This window comes from Camarhynchus parvulus, chromosome 3 (assembly GCF_901933205.1).
Source record: "Camarhynchus parvulus chromosome 3, STF_HiC, whole genome shotgun sequence".
Classification (NCBI taxonomy): domain Eukaryota; kingdom Metazoa; phylum Chordata; class Aves; order Passeriformes; family Thraupidae; genus Camarhynchus; species Camarhynchus parvulus.
In genome coordinates, this window is record NC_044573.1 from 17,425,288 (window position 1) to 17,445,723 (window position 20,436).

Sequence of the window (20,436 nt, forward strand, 5' to 3'; positions counted from 1 at the left end):
AACATAGCTTTGGAATTGGACATACATAAATCCCAATACAAATATACAGTACTAAGCTTTTAAAACCCAGATTTATGACAGAAATGTGGAGACAGACTCTTCAACAGAGGCAAGGCTTAGGAGCATTAAAACAGACCGGGACAAAGCACTGTTCAAGGTGATTTTCTTCCTTCTCCATGGTATATCCAGCTGTCTTGTAACACTGGTTACTAGAAAACTCTTTTCTTTGAAACTGCAGTTACTATTACTGTTGTCATGAAATCCTTACAGAATAAATACCAGCTCCTACTGTTGCACCCTCCCTATGAACCAAGTGAACAGAGATAAGCCAACACCTTACTAAGCACTGGCAAAGCTTTTTAGATGCCTGCAGAAATAAACAGGATGTTTACAATGCACAGAAACAAAGACAAAATTTTGGTATGAAAAGCTTACCTTAGGAGAGGAAGAAAGCTCCCTTGATGCAGGAATTGCTGACATGTTCTCACCCATGCCCATCTCTGTCTTTGGCAAGAGGTTTGGGGGTTCAGGAGCCTTTCTTTTCATCTTCTTTTCTGGTTCTTGCAGAGCAACTTTAATTAAAGCAGGGCTTGATTTTGGTTCATAAAATGGATTTGATCTAATTAAAAGAAGGGAAACACATTTCTTTGCTATCTCCTTGGAAATAAAACCAAAAATAAGACCTACTTAGGAAAGTCAATGACTAAAAAGCTTTTATTATCCCACATAAGAATGTTTTACCTTTATACACTTTTAAATACTACATTTTTATACCATTGAAATGTGAGTTGCAACAGCTAAAACTGCATTATTCAGTCACAATTTCCATAATTTTTATAAAGTCCTGTAAACTGCAGTTGTTTTATCAACTACATAAAGCTAACTCTTCCAATTATACTTCACTATCTATCAAAGAGTGATCTGATTTTATGATAAGATCAAAACCAAAAAATGTGAGCGAAGCTGCTGGGTGTTTAACACTCTAATGAACAGGACAAAGACAGCTTGATTAGAACAATTAAGAATCAGGCAATTGGTACAGTCATGCTCCCACAGGGCTTTAGAGGCCTCACTCTTGGCTGTCCAGTTTTGGAAAGTTTGGCCTCCATGGGTACACATTCAGCCTCCAGGGTATTTCAAACTCTCTAGCTTACAGGTGCCACACCATTTTAAGAAAACACCTTAGGTAAGAGAACAGATTAAGAAACCCACATCTGACTTGCATATATCTCTCTGCAGACACCAGCAGGCATCACCTGTCTATTTTGAAACCTTATTTGAGAATGTTACAGAGTAAACATCCTCCACCAAGTAGACGCAGTCCAAAGAATTATCCTTAACTTGGGTGTTTGTGTTCAAACTCTGCATTTCTACCACCCTAAGTAAATATCTCCACAACCAAATTCTGCCAAATTTTATGTTAGCTTGATACATCAGATATCAATCAATCAATAATATATCAAATAATGGCGTCTTCTACAGCAGCTTTGTATCCTGCTAAGGATACTTAAGGGAATCTTTTTTGCACTGAATTATTTCATTATTAACACTATTTGGTTTTCATATTTTGCAATCCAAAACTGGACAGTTAGTTATGAAATTGATACATTAATTTATTCTTTTCTAGTCCCTCTTTCCCCTGCAAGATATTTTATCACATATCTCAAACTATGATTCCCAACAATCTATCTGCATACAGTTATTATATGCAGTGTAACCAACCACAACGAATAACCTCAGTCCCTTGAAGTCCCTTAGAATTCAACTCTGGATGGAAACACTAATGCATTAAATAAAAGTCTACCTGGCTAGATCCATTCACAAATTCCCTCTCAGGATAAGAGTCAGGAGCTAGTACACACTATTTTTAAGAACTACAACAGCAGTAAAAACCAACTATTCATCCAGTTGCTTTCCACACAACATCAAATTTCTCTCCTTCCTTTGTAGTATAAAAACATCTTTCAGTCTCACAGACAAACTTTTAACTTTATTTTAATGCAATTTACAGTAATCCTGTTTTCACCGAGAAAAAGCAAGCAATTAATAACCCACACCACAGAAATCTACTTTTGAAAGGCAATGTTTACCAAAGCAAGTAAGTGAAAATCAGGCATAAAAGCTCCAGATCTTTCTAACAATCTGCTGCTTCTGTTCCTTACAGAAAAAGATACCCAACTCTTGAAGCAAAAGGAAAGACTAACACTAAAATAACTCATTTGTTGACTGAAGGCAACTTCCAGGTGCTCTCACTTTGCTGCCCATCAAGTGCAAAGCCACCAGCACAATCAAAACTAAAGGCAACCAAAGGAACAAGTTAAATGGAAACAGAAGGGTGTTTTCTATGGGAGGCAGTAGGAAAAGGAGGCATTCAGGCTGGAGTGGAGAATGCATCCAGCTGTCAGGAGCTCTAATTTAGCTGACAGCCCAGCTCAGCTGCCTTCAGACACCAGAGAGTTCAAAGGGAGGTGAAAATGAAGATAAAAGAGATAAAGGCTGAAGAACAATGCATTCTATGGGACAGCACAAGGTTTTTATTTAGTTCCACAAGTCAGCCTTTGGAAAAGCCAACAGGCACAGCATGTTTGGCAGGAATTTACCTCTGAATTAGAAAGGTGTATTTGTAAGGTGTTAAAATTATTTTGGTGTGAGAAAAAACCCAGCACCTTATCCATGAGAGTAAACCAGTCTGGAAGAAACATCTTTTGAATTTTTAAGCTCCAGAACTGCCTGCACTGCAGGTGTCATCCTGAAAAACTGTTCTCTGTACCCACTGGAAGGAAGTGCTAAAAGGACCTTTTCCTCTAGAGAAGAACTAGCTTGAAAGCCAGGCTAAACCCTCACATTTTGGTCACAGAAACAGACCCAGGTACACGCACACAACAGACATGCACATGTGCTACCTTCTACCTTCCTCTGCACTACCCTTAATTGGTCTTACAAAAGTTGAGCAAGATTTTTGAAAAATAATGTTAATACAGAAAAAAAACAACCAAAATGGTTCTGTTCTGAATGAACTATCAAGTCTGAAGTCATGGGGATCTGATATACGTAGCAGAGGTTGGTCCAACAGCTTCCACATGGCTCTACAACAAATTAAACATCTGAAAAGTCTGGTTGAAAAGAGCCTTAGCTAGAAAATATTAAAGCACTTTTTTCTGAGGTCAGCCTCATATTTACTGGTTCTGTGAAGTTATTTAATGGCTTCACATAAAATGATTTGTCTAAAGAGACACTAGGCTGTCCTCCACAAAATTTAAAGAATTCAGACCTGACAAGATACCTGGCATTAAACTCACTGCCAATGTGGTGGCTTGTGGCTTCTTGTGCAACAGGCAACTTCAGCAGATGGCAACTCGATAGCCTTGCCAATTACACAGCATAATTCTACGCCATACAATGATTAGCAAGATAAGAAGCCACAGAGCCAAATGATATTGGAAAGCAAGTTTTATTCTGACCAATTTAAAAATTATTTTGATCAGTCTTACCAGTTAGCTGAAAAGAAATTTATAAAATAAACATTTTACTGAGGAGGAAACCCAAAGCCATCAGTGTGGCAGGACTAAAAGGTCAGGCAATATTGCCAATCAGAAGAACTAAGGTTGAAAGCATTATACATTAAGCAGTTGTGAGCTGTGCTATTTTCAAACAATTAACTTCACAAGGTGTGCCATCCTTCACTAACAGGTAGATTTTAATGTATAAAATTCAAAAAGACAAAAGCAGAATTTTCCACTATCAGTGAAATGTCCAAACTAACAAAAGGAAAATGTGTTCCTTATCTTTATCTACATATGAGAATTTAGCCAGAGGATGTATGTTTTGAGAGCACAGTTTTGCAGCAGAGTAGATGTGCTGGCTCACCTAAGTCCCTCTGTGCCATGCAATGCCTCACGATGCTTGTGCTCGTGACTGTGCTTTGTGTGTGTTATGAAGCATTAGTTCTCTTCACAAACATTAGTCAAATACATTTCAAAGAAGCAAATAACCCCAGGTAAATCCTTCACAGAGGTGCACTGAGGCCAAGTACCTTTTACATTATTACAGTGAGAGTCTGTTACAAAACTGGAGTCAGAGTTCAGCTCTTGGGGCACTTTGTGCAAGCTCCGAGTCCAGATTCAGAACTAGGGATCTGCCAGGGCAGAGTGGGACAAGGGTCCTGATGCTAACTGCTGTGTGTCCATGCTCTCAGGACACAGCACTGCATTCCATACAAAAGCTAAGGGGAAAATGCCAAGCAGTACATTAAGTGAACTTCAATTAAACATTAAGACATGGGGGTAAAAATACATTGTATTTCCTGATAATCAATAAATCAGGAGCCTTCCATTTCATGCCTTTCATTCTTCCATTTCATGCCTTCCACCTATAGGTTCAAAAGGACACCTGGAGACAGCCTTTGACCAGTGGTAGTCAAAAATGAAAGAGAATTTTTAAAAACTCAAAAAACAAGATGTTATGAGAGAGGTTGAAAATAACATGCAAAGTTTTCTATTCTCATTATATGACTCAGTTGTTCAGCTTTGTCTTGAATACACTGCTCAGGCCAAGTCAACACATCTTAAAATAGACACATAGCAGAAGAAATAACAGGGTCCAGAGACGGGCGGTGAAAATGATTAGAGAGATGAAGAGACTTCTGTATGAAGAGGGATCGAAAAAGTTAGCACTCAGACAAGTGACAAGGAAAGGTGAACATGCTAGAGACAGACAAGACAACAAATGTTTATGGCAAGTAAATGCAATACTACTGATTGTTGTTTTGATAAGCCAGCAGAAGAGACAGTATGGGACTGGAAAGGGAATTTATTTACAATCAATGGAAGAAACACATTACATTAGAGATCTTGTTTTCTTGTGGAACTCTGCCACAAATTGACACAGAAACCTAGACTTCAGTAGGCTTGGAAGAAGATTACCCACTTATGTAGATAATAAATGCATCAATATTCACAGTAGGTAAAAACAATACACACCTGGACATAAACCCTCATGACTGAGGGCACTCAAAAAATCACCGACTGGCACTGCCTGCAAAAATTTTGCATTTGGTGCTCACCAGACCACGCCTTAGCAAAAGCTTTCTACTTAAAAATTTGAAAATTAAGAACATGAGATGAGGCAAAATAGTGTTTGCAGAGGTGATCTAATATTACATGTCCTGTGTTTCTAGACTGGACTTTTATCATTACACTCATTCCTCCAGAGTGCTTCAGTATAAAGATTCAAGGGTTCTCCTTGCCACACCTCTACCCAATGCACTCAACAAATGATCTCCAGGTCTTTTTGTATGATGTATTGCTCCTGTAACTTCAGAGGAAAATGTGGAGAGGGAGATTACCTTGGGGGTGAGGACATAAAAAAGTATTGTAAAAGATGTAAAAAATAGATTTTAAAGGGTTTACTGACTCTTTACCCTTCCATCTTCCCATAGGACACTGCTTTATCATGAAAATACAGACCAGCTTTATGTTCAAGTAGAATCCACCTATGGATTTATCTTTATCTTTGGGGAAAAAAACAGTGAAGCAAATGGAATTAAACCAAGAAGGAGGCTGTTGTTAACCAAGGGCTAAAGTAAACAGCAAAAGGAAGGGTTACAATCCTGCCACAAGCCACTTTGGCATAGATGTGCTTAGGGTGGAAATGGAAGTAGAAACAGAAAACAGAGAAAATTCTTTACTTGCTCATCCATGTGGCTTTTTCTCTTTCTGCTCCTTTCAATCTTTGCTGCCCTCTATACCTGTATCTTGGTGGGTGTAAAATACACACATTTTTATTCCCTACAGATTCTGGTGACCAGGGAATGACCAGGAATGCCTGGTGTGGCTGTCAGTGGGATCACACTGTGCTCTGAAGACACAGCAACCAGTGCTGTTTGTTCAGGCACTGTCCTGACAAATGGAGCTGGCAGAGGCATCATTCCCAATGCCCTTTATTTTTTTTTTCCTTTTATTTTTCACAGACCAAACATCAACATTAAATCCATGGCTACAGAGCTTTAAAAGGAAAAAACTGCAGAGCCCTTCATATGTTTCTATTAGAGTGCCTGGGAATCCTTCCATTTCCTAGACCACAGCTATCTAGAGAGAAACAGGAAGATGATGATACCATACCTCTGTTAATATTGAAGCAATGCAAATGTCATGCCATGATAAATCTCATTAAATAATGTAAAATTAAATGTTAATTAGAATTGTTGTCTGTAAAATTGCTCAGATGTAATCACCATAAACTGTCTCATGAGTGTTGTGGTTGGTGACTAATGACCACAAACAAGGATTAAGGATGCACCTTCCAACCTCCCAAGGAATTGCAAAAAGCTCTCCCTTCCTGATGGTTTCTATACTGTAATACAAGGCAGTCAGTGTGAGTTTATAAAAGTTTTATGTGTGGTCATGCTGAAAGAAACAACTTAAGTAAGTGCATATGGTGTTATCGTTACAATATATATTCCGTTTATGAGATTCTCAAAAATGTGCAATGCAGATTGCAAAATGTTCTTCCTTTTTACAGACTGCATCAAGATAAAACAAACTCCCTGTTATCATTGGCAAAAATTATTTTTTTTTGTAGTAAAAATAATGGCAAAAAGGAGAGGAAGCCCCAAGGTCTTGCTCCTTTGATTTCTGGCTCATTTGGAATTGCCAGGGGAGAAGTGTCAGAAAGGTTCACAGACTTGTTCCCTATCAAGTTTTTTGCTATCAATAAGGCAAAGGAAAGTTCCTCACTGATCATGTTCAGCTGAAGAGCATGACCTGGGGGTATGGTATTTCCTGCTGCTGAGCTGCCCAAGGATGAGTCTGTCCTAAGGAGGTGATTAAGGATCACCATGGTTCAACCCAATACACTTCAAGATTAAGCCAGGAATCCCACTACTAATGCCTGCAAAGCTGCTGAAAGATGGAGAATCATACTTACTCATCCAGCTCTTCCTCCTCAGCTTTAGAGGTATCTGCATAGAGGTATTTGCTCATATCCACTGGCCTGATGTTTTTCCTTTTTGCAGGTTGCGGAGGAGAATCTCTTACAATTCCAGGTGCTTCAGGCGGGTGATCTGGCTCATCAAATGGGTTTAAGTACTCTGGGGCATCTTCATCCTTGAAGGGATTGTAACTGTCAACATAGAAACTTTCTTCTGGCTTTGAAGATGAAGCTCTTTCAGGGTGAAGTTCTACCAAATAACAACAACAAAAAAGAAAATTAAACCGATTTAATGAATTAAAAATTTGAAACCATTTTATCAGATCGTTATATTTTAAAGGCATATGAAAAGGTCTGCTTCTTAACTCTCAATACAGAAAGTTATAGCCTTAGGTGAATTTTCATGCTTGTTTATTCCAAACTAGGTCTTTCAAGAGGTCTTTTAATTTAGACTGTATTGATTGAATAGGCTTCATTTTCTCACTTACTACAGCTCTTTCAACATCATTTATTAGTTTTCTTATTTGTCATATAAATGGCATCACAACAGATATAAAAATATTTTCACAAACTATTAGCCAATTTGTGCCCTAACAAAATGTTCCTAATTATTAATTTGAGCCTTTAATAAATAAAAAAGACATTGTGTACTTTATAATAATACCGGATTTAAAAATGGTGATAGTAAGTAGGTGGCCTTTTAATTTCTTAAAATTACTGAGCTAAACATCAGCTATTAATTATGACCAGTAATTACATATCAAAACATGTGCCCTTGGTAACAATACATAATCTCACTGTAAAAATAGATTTAAATTAACCCTAAAGAGACAGATAATCAAATCACTCATCTTTTATTTGGGCTGTACAACAAAAAGTTGTACAAGCTGGAGCTGCATGCTGTTCTCTGTGTAATGTCCTTTCTGCAGTGTCTGTTATTCTACACTGAATGGCTTCTGCACACTGAATAATGCCAGTCTCCATACAGCAATACAAGATTTGTTACAAAGACAAACAGGTAATGTTAATTTTACTGTTCTTGCAGCATCAAATAATCAGCAGCTCTGTTCAATACCAGATGTGATGTACTTTCAAAATTCACACAAACAGGAACTTCAATGCAGCATCATTAAAACCTAACTTTCAATAACCATATCCATGTTATTCTTAATGACAAGTGTGTGTTTTTCAGAGGTATGGTTAATAAACTGGACTAAACATACTTTTAAGGTTAACAGAGCAACCCTAAAAGTTATTTGTGACAAGAGTCTAAAAAATAAAAAGATGGACTTCCAAGTGGATTTTTTACTGAAGAAATATTTGGGAAGCTGAACTCTGTAGTCACACAATGAACAAAGGGAAGCACTGTGCTTAGGTGAGCTTGGATGGATGATGTACCAAAGCTGCTAATCCTGGCAAATTGCTAGAAAATGTGAGAGTTCCCCACCCTGCCAGCAAACATCCAGCTCACCTTGAACCCAGCCATTAGCATAGCCCACAGTAATGGAAAGCCCTACCCCATGCAGTGTGACCAGCTCTAACTTACAGTGTGAACCAGAGCCATTCCTAGCTGGATAGGAATATGATCCCTGGCTGCAGGTAGTGATTTCACCTCTCTGTGCACTGGACTAGCCACTAGATGAGGGCAAAGGCTCAGAGCAGGAAAGGCTTTAGCTCTTCTCAGGACTACAGAGATCCACCTGCAGCCTGTGGAGGAGACCCATGCTGGAACATGACCATAAAGACAAACAACTGCAGGAAAAAGTCAGGGTGTGTTTGCAGTATGTCAGCTGCAGTGCATGTGTTCACTCCTACCCCAGAGTAAATGTTTATCCTTTAAGAGAAGGGAATAAACTACTGGGAACTTATGCTGGGAGAAAGTGTAGTTACTGCACAGGAGTATGTGTATTAGCCCTAGGTTATGGGGTGATGTGATCATAAGCCCACATCCTTTTAAGAAAGCTGTTTCAGAGAAAGCCGCAGTGAAATAACATTGAAGGTCTATAGCTTAACTGACAAGGGAAAAGAAAGCATTCAAGGCAGAAATTCTTAAAAGCACAAATATGATCAAATCAAGCAAGAATCCCTCAGAGTACTACAGATGAAATATATCAGAGCAGAGCCCAATATCTAAAATGTATCTGTTCATTTATTTTAAGCTAAACTGGAAAAGTGGTTCCATATAGACTTAGGTCATTCTAGTGTCCAGTGCAGGTGGTCAAGGCCAGCAAAAGCTTCTTTCTGCTTGCCCTGAGATGTCCTCAGTGTGGGTATTTGCAGCTGAGCTGACTCCCTGACACTCAAAGCTTACATGTCCAAACTGTTTTTAAAGTCGGGGGAGTCAAATCCCACCCCCACTGTATACACAGCATACAGTGTACACATCATGCCTTGAAGCTCATGGTAGTCAGAATACTACTCAAATATTACCCACACATTTGGTGATTTGATGAACTAGAGCAAGCAGAAGTGCTCTGGTGATGTGTCCTCAGAAGACAGTTCCATATAAAAAGCAAAAATAACTAATGAAATGCAGAAAAAAAGGACTGATACCTTGTTCAAATAGTGTGGCTTACTGACAAAGCTTTAACCAAACTTTTTACTACTTTAAACTTTGCTCAAATATTAGAATATTTTATCAAGAGAGTGGACAACTACAAATAGCAGCTTCTGCAACTCCATATGATGGATCATTGCACCTGCACATGAATCTGTTGATAAATACACATTATCATATCTGAGGGAAACCTTCTGATAACACACAAGAAGGAAAGTCAGTAATATATCCTGAAGTTAAAAACATTCAGGGAAACCATCTCTTAAAACTATGTTGTAAGCTTTTATTTTTAATTTGCTTTTAAGTGTCTCCTGGAAACAATGAGTTAAATGCTTGTTTAAATCTGATAAATTTTAAGGGGCAATGCAAATGGTTTTTGCAATTCTTTCTATTTCAACACTGGATCGGGTGCTGTAACCCTAACTATGACAAAATTCTTTCTCTTTTTCATAGGCTCAACAGGAACTACATGTTTGGCCTTACACACACAGTGTTACGTATAAGTGCTCAGACACCTCTGGCTTGTTATTAAATAAAATATTTCACAAAATCCTACACATATGCTGAAATTAAAAAAGCTTCTAAAAATATCATTCTCAAGACACTTTTATAGGCAGAATTTTGTAGAGGCTTAGCTAAAACCCACTTAACTTGGCTACTCATTCTCTCTACTCTTGCCATCCAGGATACCATTTTCCTCCCCCTGCTGCTTCCTTCAATGTCCCCACAGGGACAGAGGGTTCCCACAAGGGTCCCCACTAGAACTCAAACAGGTTCTCTCTCATGGGGTCTCTGAAACCCTTTAGAACAAGTTTTGTGTGAAATGTTGGTCATCACAAGCCTTTCCATAACAAATTAAGTTGTTATGATGATGACTCAACAGCACTGCTCTTGAAGTCACACCCACTGTCACCTGTCACTTTTCTGTAACAGACTCATTTTCTCAAAGAGCTAATGATGCTGAGAAGTGCACTTTGGCAGGCTAAACATACAACAGCTTAGAAGGGATCTATTTCCCTCTTGAAGCTGCTTTGACATTCAGAAGGCAGCACAGATTCCCTTGCTTTCCCCACATCATTCATCACAGCTCCACAATGACTCCAGTCTCTACATTGATAGAAATTAAAAAAAGAAAAAGATGCTTGCAGTTCGGCACGTTAAAGGTCAAACACAAAATAATTTTGCATGATTAAGTAATACAGCCACAGGGGTAGGAGTGACAACAAGAGAGGTAGAAGTATTACTCCAGCAGAAGCACCAGCTGCTCTTGTGCCAGATTCTGGAAACATTACTTGCCCTAACTCCACTGAGTAAGATTGTTTGTGATAATAATCTCTCTGGCACTACCTATCTGCACAATCAGCCAGAGCATCTCCAGAAATCACCCTGCCCTTCAACCCACTTGCCTTTTGTAACACAAACATATTGTGACACATCACTTAAAACCAAACAAAACCTCCACCAAAACATGGCACGTAGCACTTTCCCCTTGGCAGAGGATGAAAGCAGCAGCCACATGTGAAAGGTGCTGGGTTACGCCATGGGCTGCAGGCACACAGGCACCATGGGATGGGAGCACCCAACAAACAGCACCAAGCAAAGCTGGAACTGCCCAGTGCTTCTAGAAAGAGTAAAGACTGGCACCCCCATACACCACTGGTGATTTTCTGATCCTTTTATTCATACCACACACTGCTTTTCATGAAGAAATAGAAGGGACAGAGGCACCATTTTCCTCTCAGTTGGTTCCTGTGCTGCTCCGTGTGTAGGAGTACCCTGGAATGATTTGGGGTTTGCTGCTGCATTGTAACACTGTTCATTTTCAGAGTAAAACATGCTGCAGGGAGTTCAGAAGTCCACACACAAGGTGATGAAATACACTGCTGAAGTAAATGGTGGTCTAAATGACAGGGGTACCAGCAGAGTTACCCTCATGTTTCATGTGTGTTGTATAGGTCATACACAACCTAAAAATTAGCATTCCCAACCAAATTAAAAAAAAATATCTGCAGTGATGAAAGAATGTGGTTTTCTACTTTCATTTGTTGTACATGTTGACTTCCCTAAGTAAATATTTTGCACAGAAATTAACTTATTTTATAATTCTGTTGCACTGTGACTAAAAATCCAAAAGGCTGTCCTCATACGATCATGCAAAGGTAATCTAGTATAAGCTGCAGAGATATAGTGTTCAAAAAGATTATTTTTGATTTTTCCCAGATTTCTAATGTCTAGCTGACCTAGTAGATACAGAGGGAATAAGCCTCAATTTGACATGTCAACCAAGAAACACATCTGAAGATTTGGTGGTGACTTGTCGATATGCACATTCACTCTGCTGTGTGTGTAAAATCATTGACACTGAGGACTTTTTAAATCCCAGCAGCATCCAGAGCCAGCTTGCTGATGACCCTCTGCCATGCACCACACCTACAGCGTGCACTCACGCCTTTAGTTTCTCTCCACCCCACATTCCCAGGGTTAAGTGATTATGGGATTAGGAAGATAGAGGGAAAGTAGCTGGTTTGTGAACAGGCACAAGAAATATCTGTCTAGGAAACAAGTATCTACTGGCAAGTAATCCTCCTTTCTCTATGAGTGACTGTCAACACATACATATTCATACTCTGGGTAACTCTGAGCACACACGTTACAGGCTTGATAGGAATATCCTTGGAATATCCCTGCCAAATAGCAAATCATGCCTCCTCACATCTGATGGCAAACTACTCAGGAAAGGAGGCTCCAGCTGGCTGCTCTGCACCTCTTGGGGAAATTAAGTAACAAATTCTACAGAAGAATCGGAACTTTCGCAAAGTCTAAGTTCCAGATTAGGCCTTGTCCAGATAAAAAGATAAACAGACTAACATGTAAGTGAACAGAAAAATACTTCATCCCTGCACACATAAAAAGTTAATCTCTTGATTTAAGCAGATCACAAGACAAGTGAAACAGGTAATGTGACTCTTTAAGCCTGTAGAAGAAAGCCTGCCTTAAACTCCTGAACCTCTGTCATGCTCTCGAGCTTCTGGGGTGGCCACCAAAAAGGTTACATTCACTTCAGGATGCAAAAACCAACAAGCAGGCAGTCTCAAAGAGCTTCCTAGAAAGAGATGGCAGTATTAAAAGTTCCACTGAGGTCTCAGAATAGAAGAATCATGAGTGAATAATGGGACACAAACAGGGCAGCCTTCAGTAGCTGAGCAACAGGATGAGAACAGCTACGATATTGCATACCCTTAAAATGCATTTCAAAACAAAGGGAAATCTCCCCAAAATGGTAATGTCTAGATGCTCCCCATGTAGAGACACCGATCCAATTAGCCATAAAAATACAGAGCAGATTCTGCTGTTGCTGAAGATCAAAACCATCTTCTCTAATTTGTCTCAGCACCATTTTTTCTCCCCGTCAACTTTCTGTGGAGGAAGAGGACTGGAGGAAAGGCACATGTCAAGAAGGCCAAGCAAGGTAATGGGAACACAACCAGCTCCCATTATAGGGACAAGACAGTGGAAGAACCAGTGATTCTCAGAGGTGTCTGAGGTAAAAAGAAGAATCCCTCAGAAGCCAATCATCATAACATAAAAGCTTTAAAAATGCCACACCAGATGTCCAACTCTTTGTCTTATAGCCTGGGAATCACTCTTTCAGCTGATCTTCCAGATCTTTCAGCCTGGTTTAGTGCTCCAGGAAGACACTGTCACATGAACCTTACAGAAGGTCCACTCCTCCCAGATAAAAAACACCTTATGACACTGTAGGAAGAACCTAGTGACACCCTGTTTATCCCAGACACTGTCCTGTTATGGTATGTTGACTGCTGCACGACAGTGTGTGTGGGAGTAACACTTGGTATTCACACACCCAACAACTCAGCACTGCTGCCCACAGCTGGAGATGGGACCCAAGAGTCTGATCACAGAGACTGTCCTAAGTACACGGAACAGACCCAGAGATATGGAAAGGTGTCCACACCTCTGACTGAAGATGACTGTAAAGGCAGACGTCACCCAAAAGAACCACAATCAACTGAAAAAACCATGCCCCTGATAGGCTGAGAGTGTTTTAGGAACATAAGCAAGGTGATGTCTTGGATGCAGGCTTCTCACAGTGAGCTTGCCATGAGTTATCAAGCTACTCCAGTACTAAGAAACACCACCAGCTGTTTCTCCCTGTCCCCAAGATGAGAAAAAGTCACTGTATTCTGGGGCCAGAACACCCACTGCTTTCTTCCAGAATGGGTTCTCTCTGGAAAGGAAAGAAAAGCTGGGTTTGGAAAAAAGCAGTTTAGGTAGGACAGGACTTGCACAACTTTCTCCATGGAGAAGGGAGTTCTTCTTTCTAAAGCGGAGAAGGAGGAAAGGAATATAGACTATGCCTCTTAGAGCAAGTTATTTATGGACTACCAGAGGGGTTTATATTCCCACTTACTCTGCTTCCTTCCATGATCCTAAGGGATCACTGTCAAGGAACAGATAGGAAATAAAGCCAAAGATTAAGACACCAGAACCTAATCCATATATATTGGCATCAACAAAGCTGAAATAACTCACTTCTGCAGCTCTAGAAAAACATGACAACTTTATAGGAGGGAGAAGGTGCCCAGGATAGTGGCTTTATGGCTTCAGTTGACAAATACAGAAGACAGTGCAATGTCCATGTTTCAGAAATACAAGCTGTGAGTCACACCACAGCCAAAGTATGACAGGACTTGATCTCCACCCTGCGGACTGATCATTCCCTGCGGACTCTGAAGGCAGAAAAACTGTGCTGTGAGTAAACATTCAGCTTGTCCAAAGAAAATGAGTGACCACAGCGGGAAACTGCAGCTTGGAAATCCATTCTCTTTGACCTGACCTTAGAAATCCCCTGGCTGCACCCTGGGCTGCTCCTGCTCAGTGTGGTTCTTCTCCATTGCCATTACAGAGTGACTTGGTATTTTCTGTAGGAAGAGAAGTCTTGGAGCTTTGAACAGGAAAGGTTGAGTACAGCTTCAGACTTTGGAATTAACTATGAATTGGCCTTTTGAGCAGCTGCAAGCTAGAAGTGATCCATCCAGCAGATGGGAGCCTGCATATCTGGGCATGGAGTTGAGGACAGAAGAGATGTTTGCTGTCCTGATGCTCCCTTCTGGCCTTACGGCCGAAATCTTGTCAGATTAAAAATTTACAGGGGTTGTACATCTCACCCAGATGGAACAAGAATGGGCATGCCAGTCTGGAAAGGGGATTAACACCTAGCATGTGGTGCAAGGCACAATGCCAGAAGGCTTAACTGAGGAAGCTATAAAAGCAAAAAAAAAAAAAAAAAAGGAAGAATAAAAGAGAGAAAATTAAATTGTAATAATGAAGATTAGTGCTAACCAAGAACAGCTGAGATGCAGTGAAGATTGCAGTGAAGGAAATTATGATATAAACCATCACCCACGTGGAGCAGGACTGTCTGACAGAATGTGTTGCTCATTCATACCACATCAGGTGAGTACTAGTAACACACCTGATAGGTCTCAAAGTCTCTGCTTCAGCTGGTAGCCCCCAGTGGTAAATATGAATGTGCCTCAATACAAAGGATGTGACTCCAAAAATAAAACTATTTTCTAGTAGCAACTGGATCATTGCTATTGCTACCTCAGTGCTGTATTAAATAATTGTATTTAATCAATTAAAATTTTTATTTATAGCCCTACAGAAATAAAAATCATGTTTCACAAGGCATTTGCAAGTAGCAATGAATTATGTAAAACAAATTCATTACCTTCTACATCAGGGTCTCCAAATGGATTCAATTCTGCTGTGTCAGGATCACCAAAAGGGTTCGTGCTGGAGTTGGCCGGGTCTTGCTCCCCTTCATCCAGAAAATTAAGCTTATTGATAAGCTCTACGAACAAATTGGAATATTGTTTTAAAATAGATACAAACTGTTCATCCAACATATCTGGAGCTCAAAAAGCTCCACGTCAACAGTCCCTCGAAACACTGCACCAGGGTATGGCACGAAATGCACAACTAAGTTAACACAGTCCAGTAAGTACATCAACAAAGGGAAAAAAAAAAGTGAAATGAATGAAACTTCTATTTGCTGATCAGAACATGATGTAACAGAAGTGACTTCTAAAAAAGCCTTCTCTTTCCTTCGTTAAATAAATGTTGTGGAACATCTAACGAGCTAAATACAGTGATTTTGATTGTTCACATACACGCTAACTATCGGCAGGAAATTTTAATTTTTGGATGTAATGTGAACATAAAAGCAGAGAGAGGACATTTTGTCACTTTAGAAAGGTCAAGTATTACTGACTATACAACTACTGTTTTAAGCTTAGGGTCTGGTGGTTCCTCTTTCTTTTTTTTTGGAATTTTTTTTCTTTCTTGTTCATTATCAGATGACAACGGAGCTGTAGCGGAGACAGGCTCTTTCTCTATCATGTTGTTACCTGTTGGATGCACTACAAATTACTGAGAGTCATGCTGGGTGGAAGCACAGAGATAAAACTGACAGCTGAATACAGGCAGGAGTCAAAAGGTAATGGGTCACAGTAAATACAATCAGAAACAGAAAGAAAGGATGAAAGCTCATAGACCTTCAGAGGAACTGGCTGATTTAGCTGAAGGCATATTTGCTCGCTTTATGCAGTCATCTTGATCTTCATCTAAGCTGCTCAGAGCATTCAACTGGTTTACAATTTCTGTAAATAGAAGCCAGTCAAGACAAACGTAAGGCAAGGGCATTTAATGAAACAGAAGTGGAACGAAGACTGTTACCAGAAAGAGAGAGAGCAAGGCAGAGAGGGTAAAAGAATATATTTAGAACGAGTCCTTACAATTATATAACTACAGCAAAGTACCTGTGTAGGTGCTTCAGGGATAATTTAACATGAAACCCAGTTAACAAGACATAAACAAAACCTAGCCAGGTTATGGTGACAGCAACAATAATTAGTTTTATGAGGATGAGTATTATGCACAATCAGTTGAAAATTTAGATACGTGTACTTGATATAATTTAAAGATTTTTCCTGCTCATGAAGAAAACCTGAATATGAAAACATTGTTGATCAACACAAATCAGCTCCAGAACAATTTATCTCCCTCCCAAACCCTTAGGGATACAGAAAACTAACCTATACAATATGCATTTTAATCTTTTTTTGTTTATACACACACTCTGATTATTTAACATTTGCAATTAGTCACCATTACATTCTGATCTGTGACAAGCTGAATTTACTTAAATAGTTCTAAAATACATGATCAGTATTGTGCCAGGAGAATGCAAACTGAATGTATATATATCCTGAATTTTCATTGTCATGCTATGGAAGTAACAACTTGATGTTTGTTAAAATCCTATTTCACCTTCTATCCATAGTGGAGAGCTCTAAATTGCCATGATCTAGTAATTTTTTAAATGCATTATATGTTTAATTTTAATCAAGATAGTGATGACTCCATAATTCTGGAAGGAAAGAAACAAAAAACAACTGAGTGGCTTCTAGCCCAAGGGGAAAAATTCCTCTCTGCTCCCCCCTAACACAGTCCCATCCACAGCATCTGACAAATGGAGCATCTGTAGTAACGGGGATTGAGCCTGGGGCATCTCTGAGAGACCTGAGCATAAGTTTCTGTGGAGAGGGGACAGCCTTCCTCGTCCTTCCAGATGACAAACAGGCAAGAGAAACCTGTGCAGGAGAGATGATCCTGCTTGTTGAATATCACTGCCCCACTGACAGCCTTTTTCATCTCCTGTCTTTTCTCCATGAAATAAATGGATGATGCCTTCTGGTATCACCAGCAAAGTTAAAGCTTCATGCCAGTCATTCTTGTATTTCCTTTAAAGTTTAATTTCTTGTGTACACAAGAAGGTACCTCTCAGTAACACTTTTCATTTACTGCTGTTTTGAACTTGACTTTTTCTCATCTGGCTTTTGTTTGGGAAAGCAAAATTTGTCTTTATTCAATGAACTAGTTTTAGGGAGCAAGATATCAAACCGAGGCAAAAATTGAGTAGTATTCTGACTGTCCCAACTAATGTTGGTGCTGATGGCTGCCCAGAACTTCCTAGTCAGGGGGGGGTTTCATGCTTTTTCATAGCTGACACACTGACACCCTTTCTGATTTCATGCCTTGACAGACAGCACAAAGAAACTGAAGTCCAAAGCAGACCAGAACCCAGTAATATTTCTGTCACATGGATAAAAACTTCTTTGGCAAATTTAAACTGCTTTGCAAAGACATGCTAATCTGCAAATTACCAAGGAAAATTACCTACTCTGCCAGCATCTATTGGGCATCCTAAATGCTGACAGTGACAAACCCCAAGCAGAATTCCTCTGTAATGTATCTCCATACTGATCTTGACCTTAAAGCATAAATCTGCTTACATGGTTTTACATTTATATCTGTCTACATAGAGTTAACTTCATCATCCTCACTTCCTTATTTTTAGCTCCAACAGACAAGACTATTATCCTAAAAATAACACCAAAGCTGTCCCAAAACTTCGCTTTCTCAGTATAAAACCATACATACATCTGAGAAATCAACACTGTATCCTCTGGGAATTTTAAGGATTCAAGATAAACAATGGAATATACCTTTGTGTACTCAAATAAAACAGAGCTGACCCCATAAAAGAGCAGTACTAACGAATTAGTAGTTTAAACCAGGCTCAGACGCTGACATGATTTACAATTTATTATGTCAGCATGTGAAAAAAAAAAACCAAAACAATTATAATTCAGGTTTTATTGTCAGAAAATAACAAATTAAGTTTAGAGCTTTAAAAAGAGGGAGTTCTTTGATGTGGTCTGAATCACCTGGTCTTATCTGCCAACCTAAACACCCATACGCACTACAGTGTTTCTCATTACAATATTAAATGGTTTATGTCATATTTTGGAGTATGGAAATGGTAGGTTGGAGATTTATATCCTATATTATCTTTTATAAATCTCATTATCTACAAACACACATTAGCTTGTTCTACAAGTATGTCACATAAATCACTGGTTTGGTTTTTGGGGTTTTTTTAATTCTTCTCTCTCTCTTTTTTTCTTTTCTTTTCTTTTTTTTTTTTTTTCCCAAGCAGCTTGGTAATCCTGACAAAGAAAAAGAGTAAATGATGTACCAGAAGTTGTCAGGAGAGGTATGGTTTTGCAAATTGCAAAAAAAGGATTACGCATATTGTTACCCAGAAGCTTGCTCTTGAAACGTGCTGGGATTCAGACTCCTGCAATAGGTAGCACATGGGCACGTTCCTGACTCCATGTGGTGCCCCAGGACAGACACTGTGCTCCTGGGCAGATGGAGCAGAAGGCAGCTATTAATCCCAGCATGAGGCTCTAAGCAGGAATTAAAACATTAAGAGAAGCACATATTTATTACTGCCCTGTTTGTGAGTTATGAGGCACATTTTCTTCAAGTATGAGATGTCTTGTGTTCCACTGAAGACTAAGAACAGGATAATTCAGGGAGGTTTAAATCCATGTATATTGACAGTGTAGAAACTAAATATTTGAAATTTAATTCATGGCAACAAACAATTTTCAACTTCACACAGAACAACTGGGGGAGATACGGCTTTTACACATGAAAAATTTTAACAACTGGGAAGGAAGAGGGGGAAAGCCTGAGGTGAAGTGAGATTTCTCCAAGTGAAAGCAGTGCTTGGAATGGAAAACATCTTTCAGTCTGGTCAGTTGTATGGCATCAATTCCATGCTGACCACCCCAAATTCCACTGCTTTTGAGGTCAGTCAGTACTGCACCACCTACTTCATAGCTGAAGAAACAGAAGCACAGATACCTACTCCAAGTTAGGCAACCCATCAAGGAAGAGAAGCAGCATTTCCTAACTCACCTGCGCCATCTAGAGCCCCACACAGCAGATCTCCCTTGCTCTCCCACCAGTGGGTATGTATATTCATCTATGAAACTGCAACTTTGGCACAACAAAAACGAACCCCCACAAACAAAACCAATAAAAATTGTTGTATACTGCAAAAAGGAACAGTGTCTGATAAAAGACTTGCAGCATCTCTTGCAGCTGTGCATTGGGAACAATAACATTTCAGACATCAAGTCAGCAGCGAGAAAACCTGGAGTCCAAAGTAGGAGAACAATCCTTCCCTCCTTGCTACTCATTGCAAGGCCAATTACACACATTAACTGTGTGCTGCTCCCATCATTTCCATGAGGTGTTAGAGGCAGCATCCCCGTTTTACAGCTGGGAAAACAGGCGCACTGAGGTGAGGGATTTGCCACGGGGCACTCTGACTCAGGGAGGCATTCCAGCTTCTCAGCTGCCAACACCCAGCACAGCACAAGAGGAGAAAATGTTGGTAGCAGCAAGCTTTCAAAAGGGTTATGTAACTTCCTCAATTAACTTTATGGTATTCTGTGAACACTGCTTTTGAAAGAGTTCTTTGCTACATCAGTTTTGTTACATTTTCTTCTTTCTAAATTTTTTCTTGCTTTTCTACAATGATTCCTACCTCTTTCTCCCTTGCTTCCCCAGCTCTTCTAGCTTTGCCCATTCATTATATTTATTACAGGAGTCACTGCAATTGCCAATGAAATCAATCTTGAACACATGTTGAAATAGATACTTTACATCTTATTTATTAATGTTTACTTACTGCCCTAGGTTTTATGTTCTCCCATTTGCTTGGGAAATTGCATGCCCTCATTCCCCTTCACCATCCCTCTCCTTCTCAAAGGTGGGAAAAGCCGGCCGGCCAGGCTCGTAAAGCAACTCAGCTGTTGTAACCAACATAACAAAAAGTCCAAGGCTGACCTTCCTCACGTCATGATTCATTTACAAAAAAACCAATCCAACACTCCCATCTTGTATGGTAAGAAAATGGTACCAGAGCAGGCTGAGAAAGGCACAGAAACTGTGTATTCCAGAAGTATTTACTACTTCTGCCTTTCAATGAGGTATTGTTAGTTTTA

The 20,436-nt window shown here is 39.6% G+C and overlaps 1 protein-coding gene across 8 annotated transcripts in view; it reads right to left on the reverse strand.

Moving 5' to 3' along the window:
• EHBP1 (EH domain binding protein 1) overlaps positions 1-20,436 on the reverse strand; it is a 206,559-nt gene that overhangs the window by 105,242 nt on the left and 80,881 nt on the right. For 5 of the 8 annotated variants that reach the window (XM_030946201.1, XM_030946199.1, XM_030946196.1 and 2 more), the window contains exons 8-11: positions 16,066-16,170; positions 15,240-15,362; positions 6,925-7,177; positions 436-619 (exon numbers count right to left, since the gene is read on the reverse strand). In XM_030946201.1, the coding sequence (XP_030802061.1) occupies positions 436-619; positions 6,925-7,177; positions 15,240-15,362; positions 16,066-16,170 (665 nt within the window). The remainder of the gene's footprint in view (positions 1-435; positions 620-6,924; positions 7,178-15,239; positions 15,363-16,065; positions 16,171-20,436) is intronic. The other 3 variants (XM_030946204.1, XM_030946198.1, XM_030946203.1) reach the window with 1 other exon arrangement.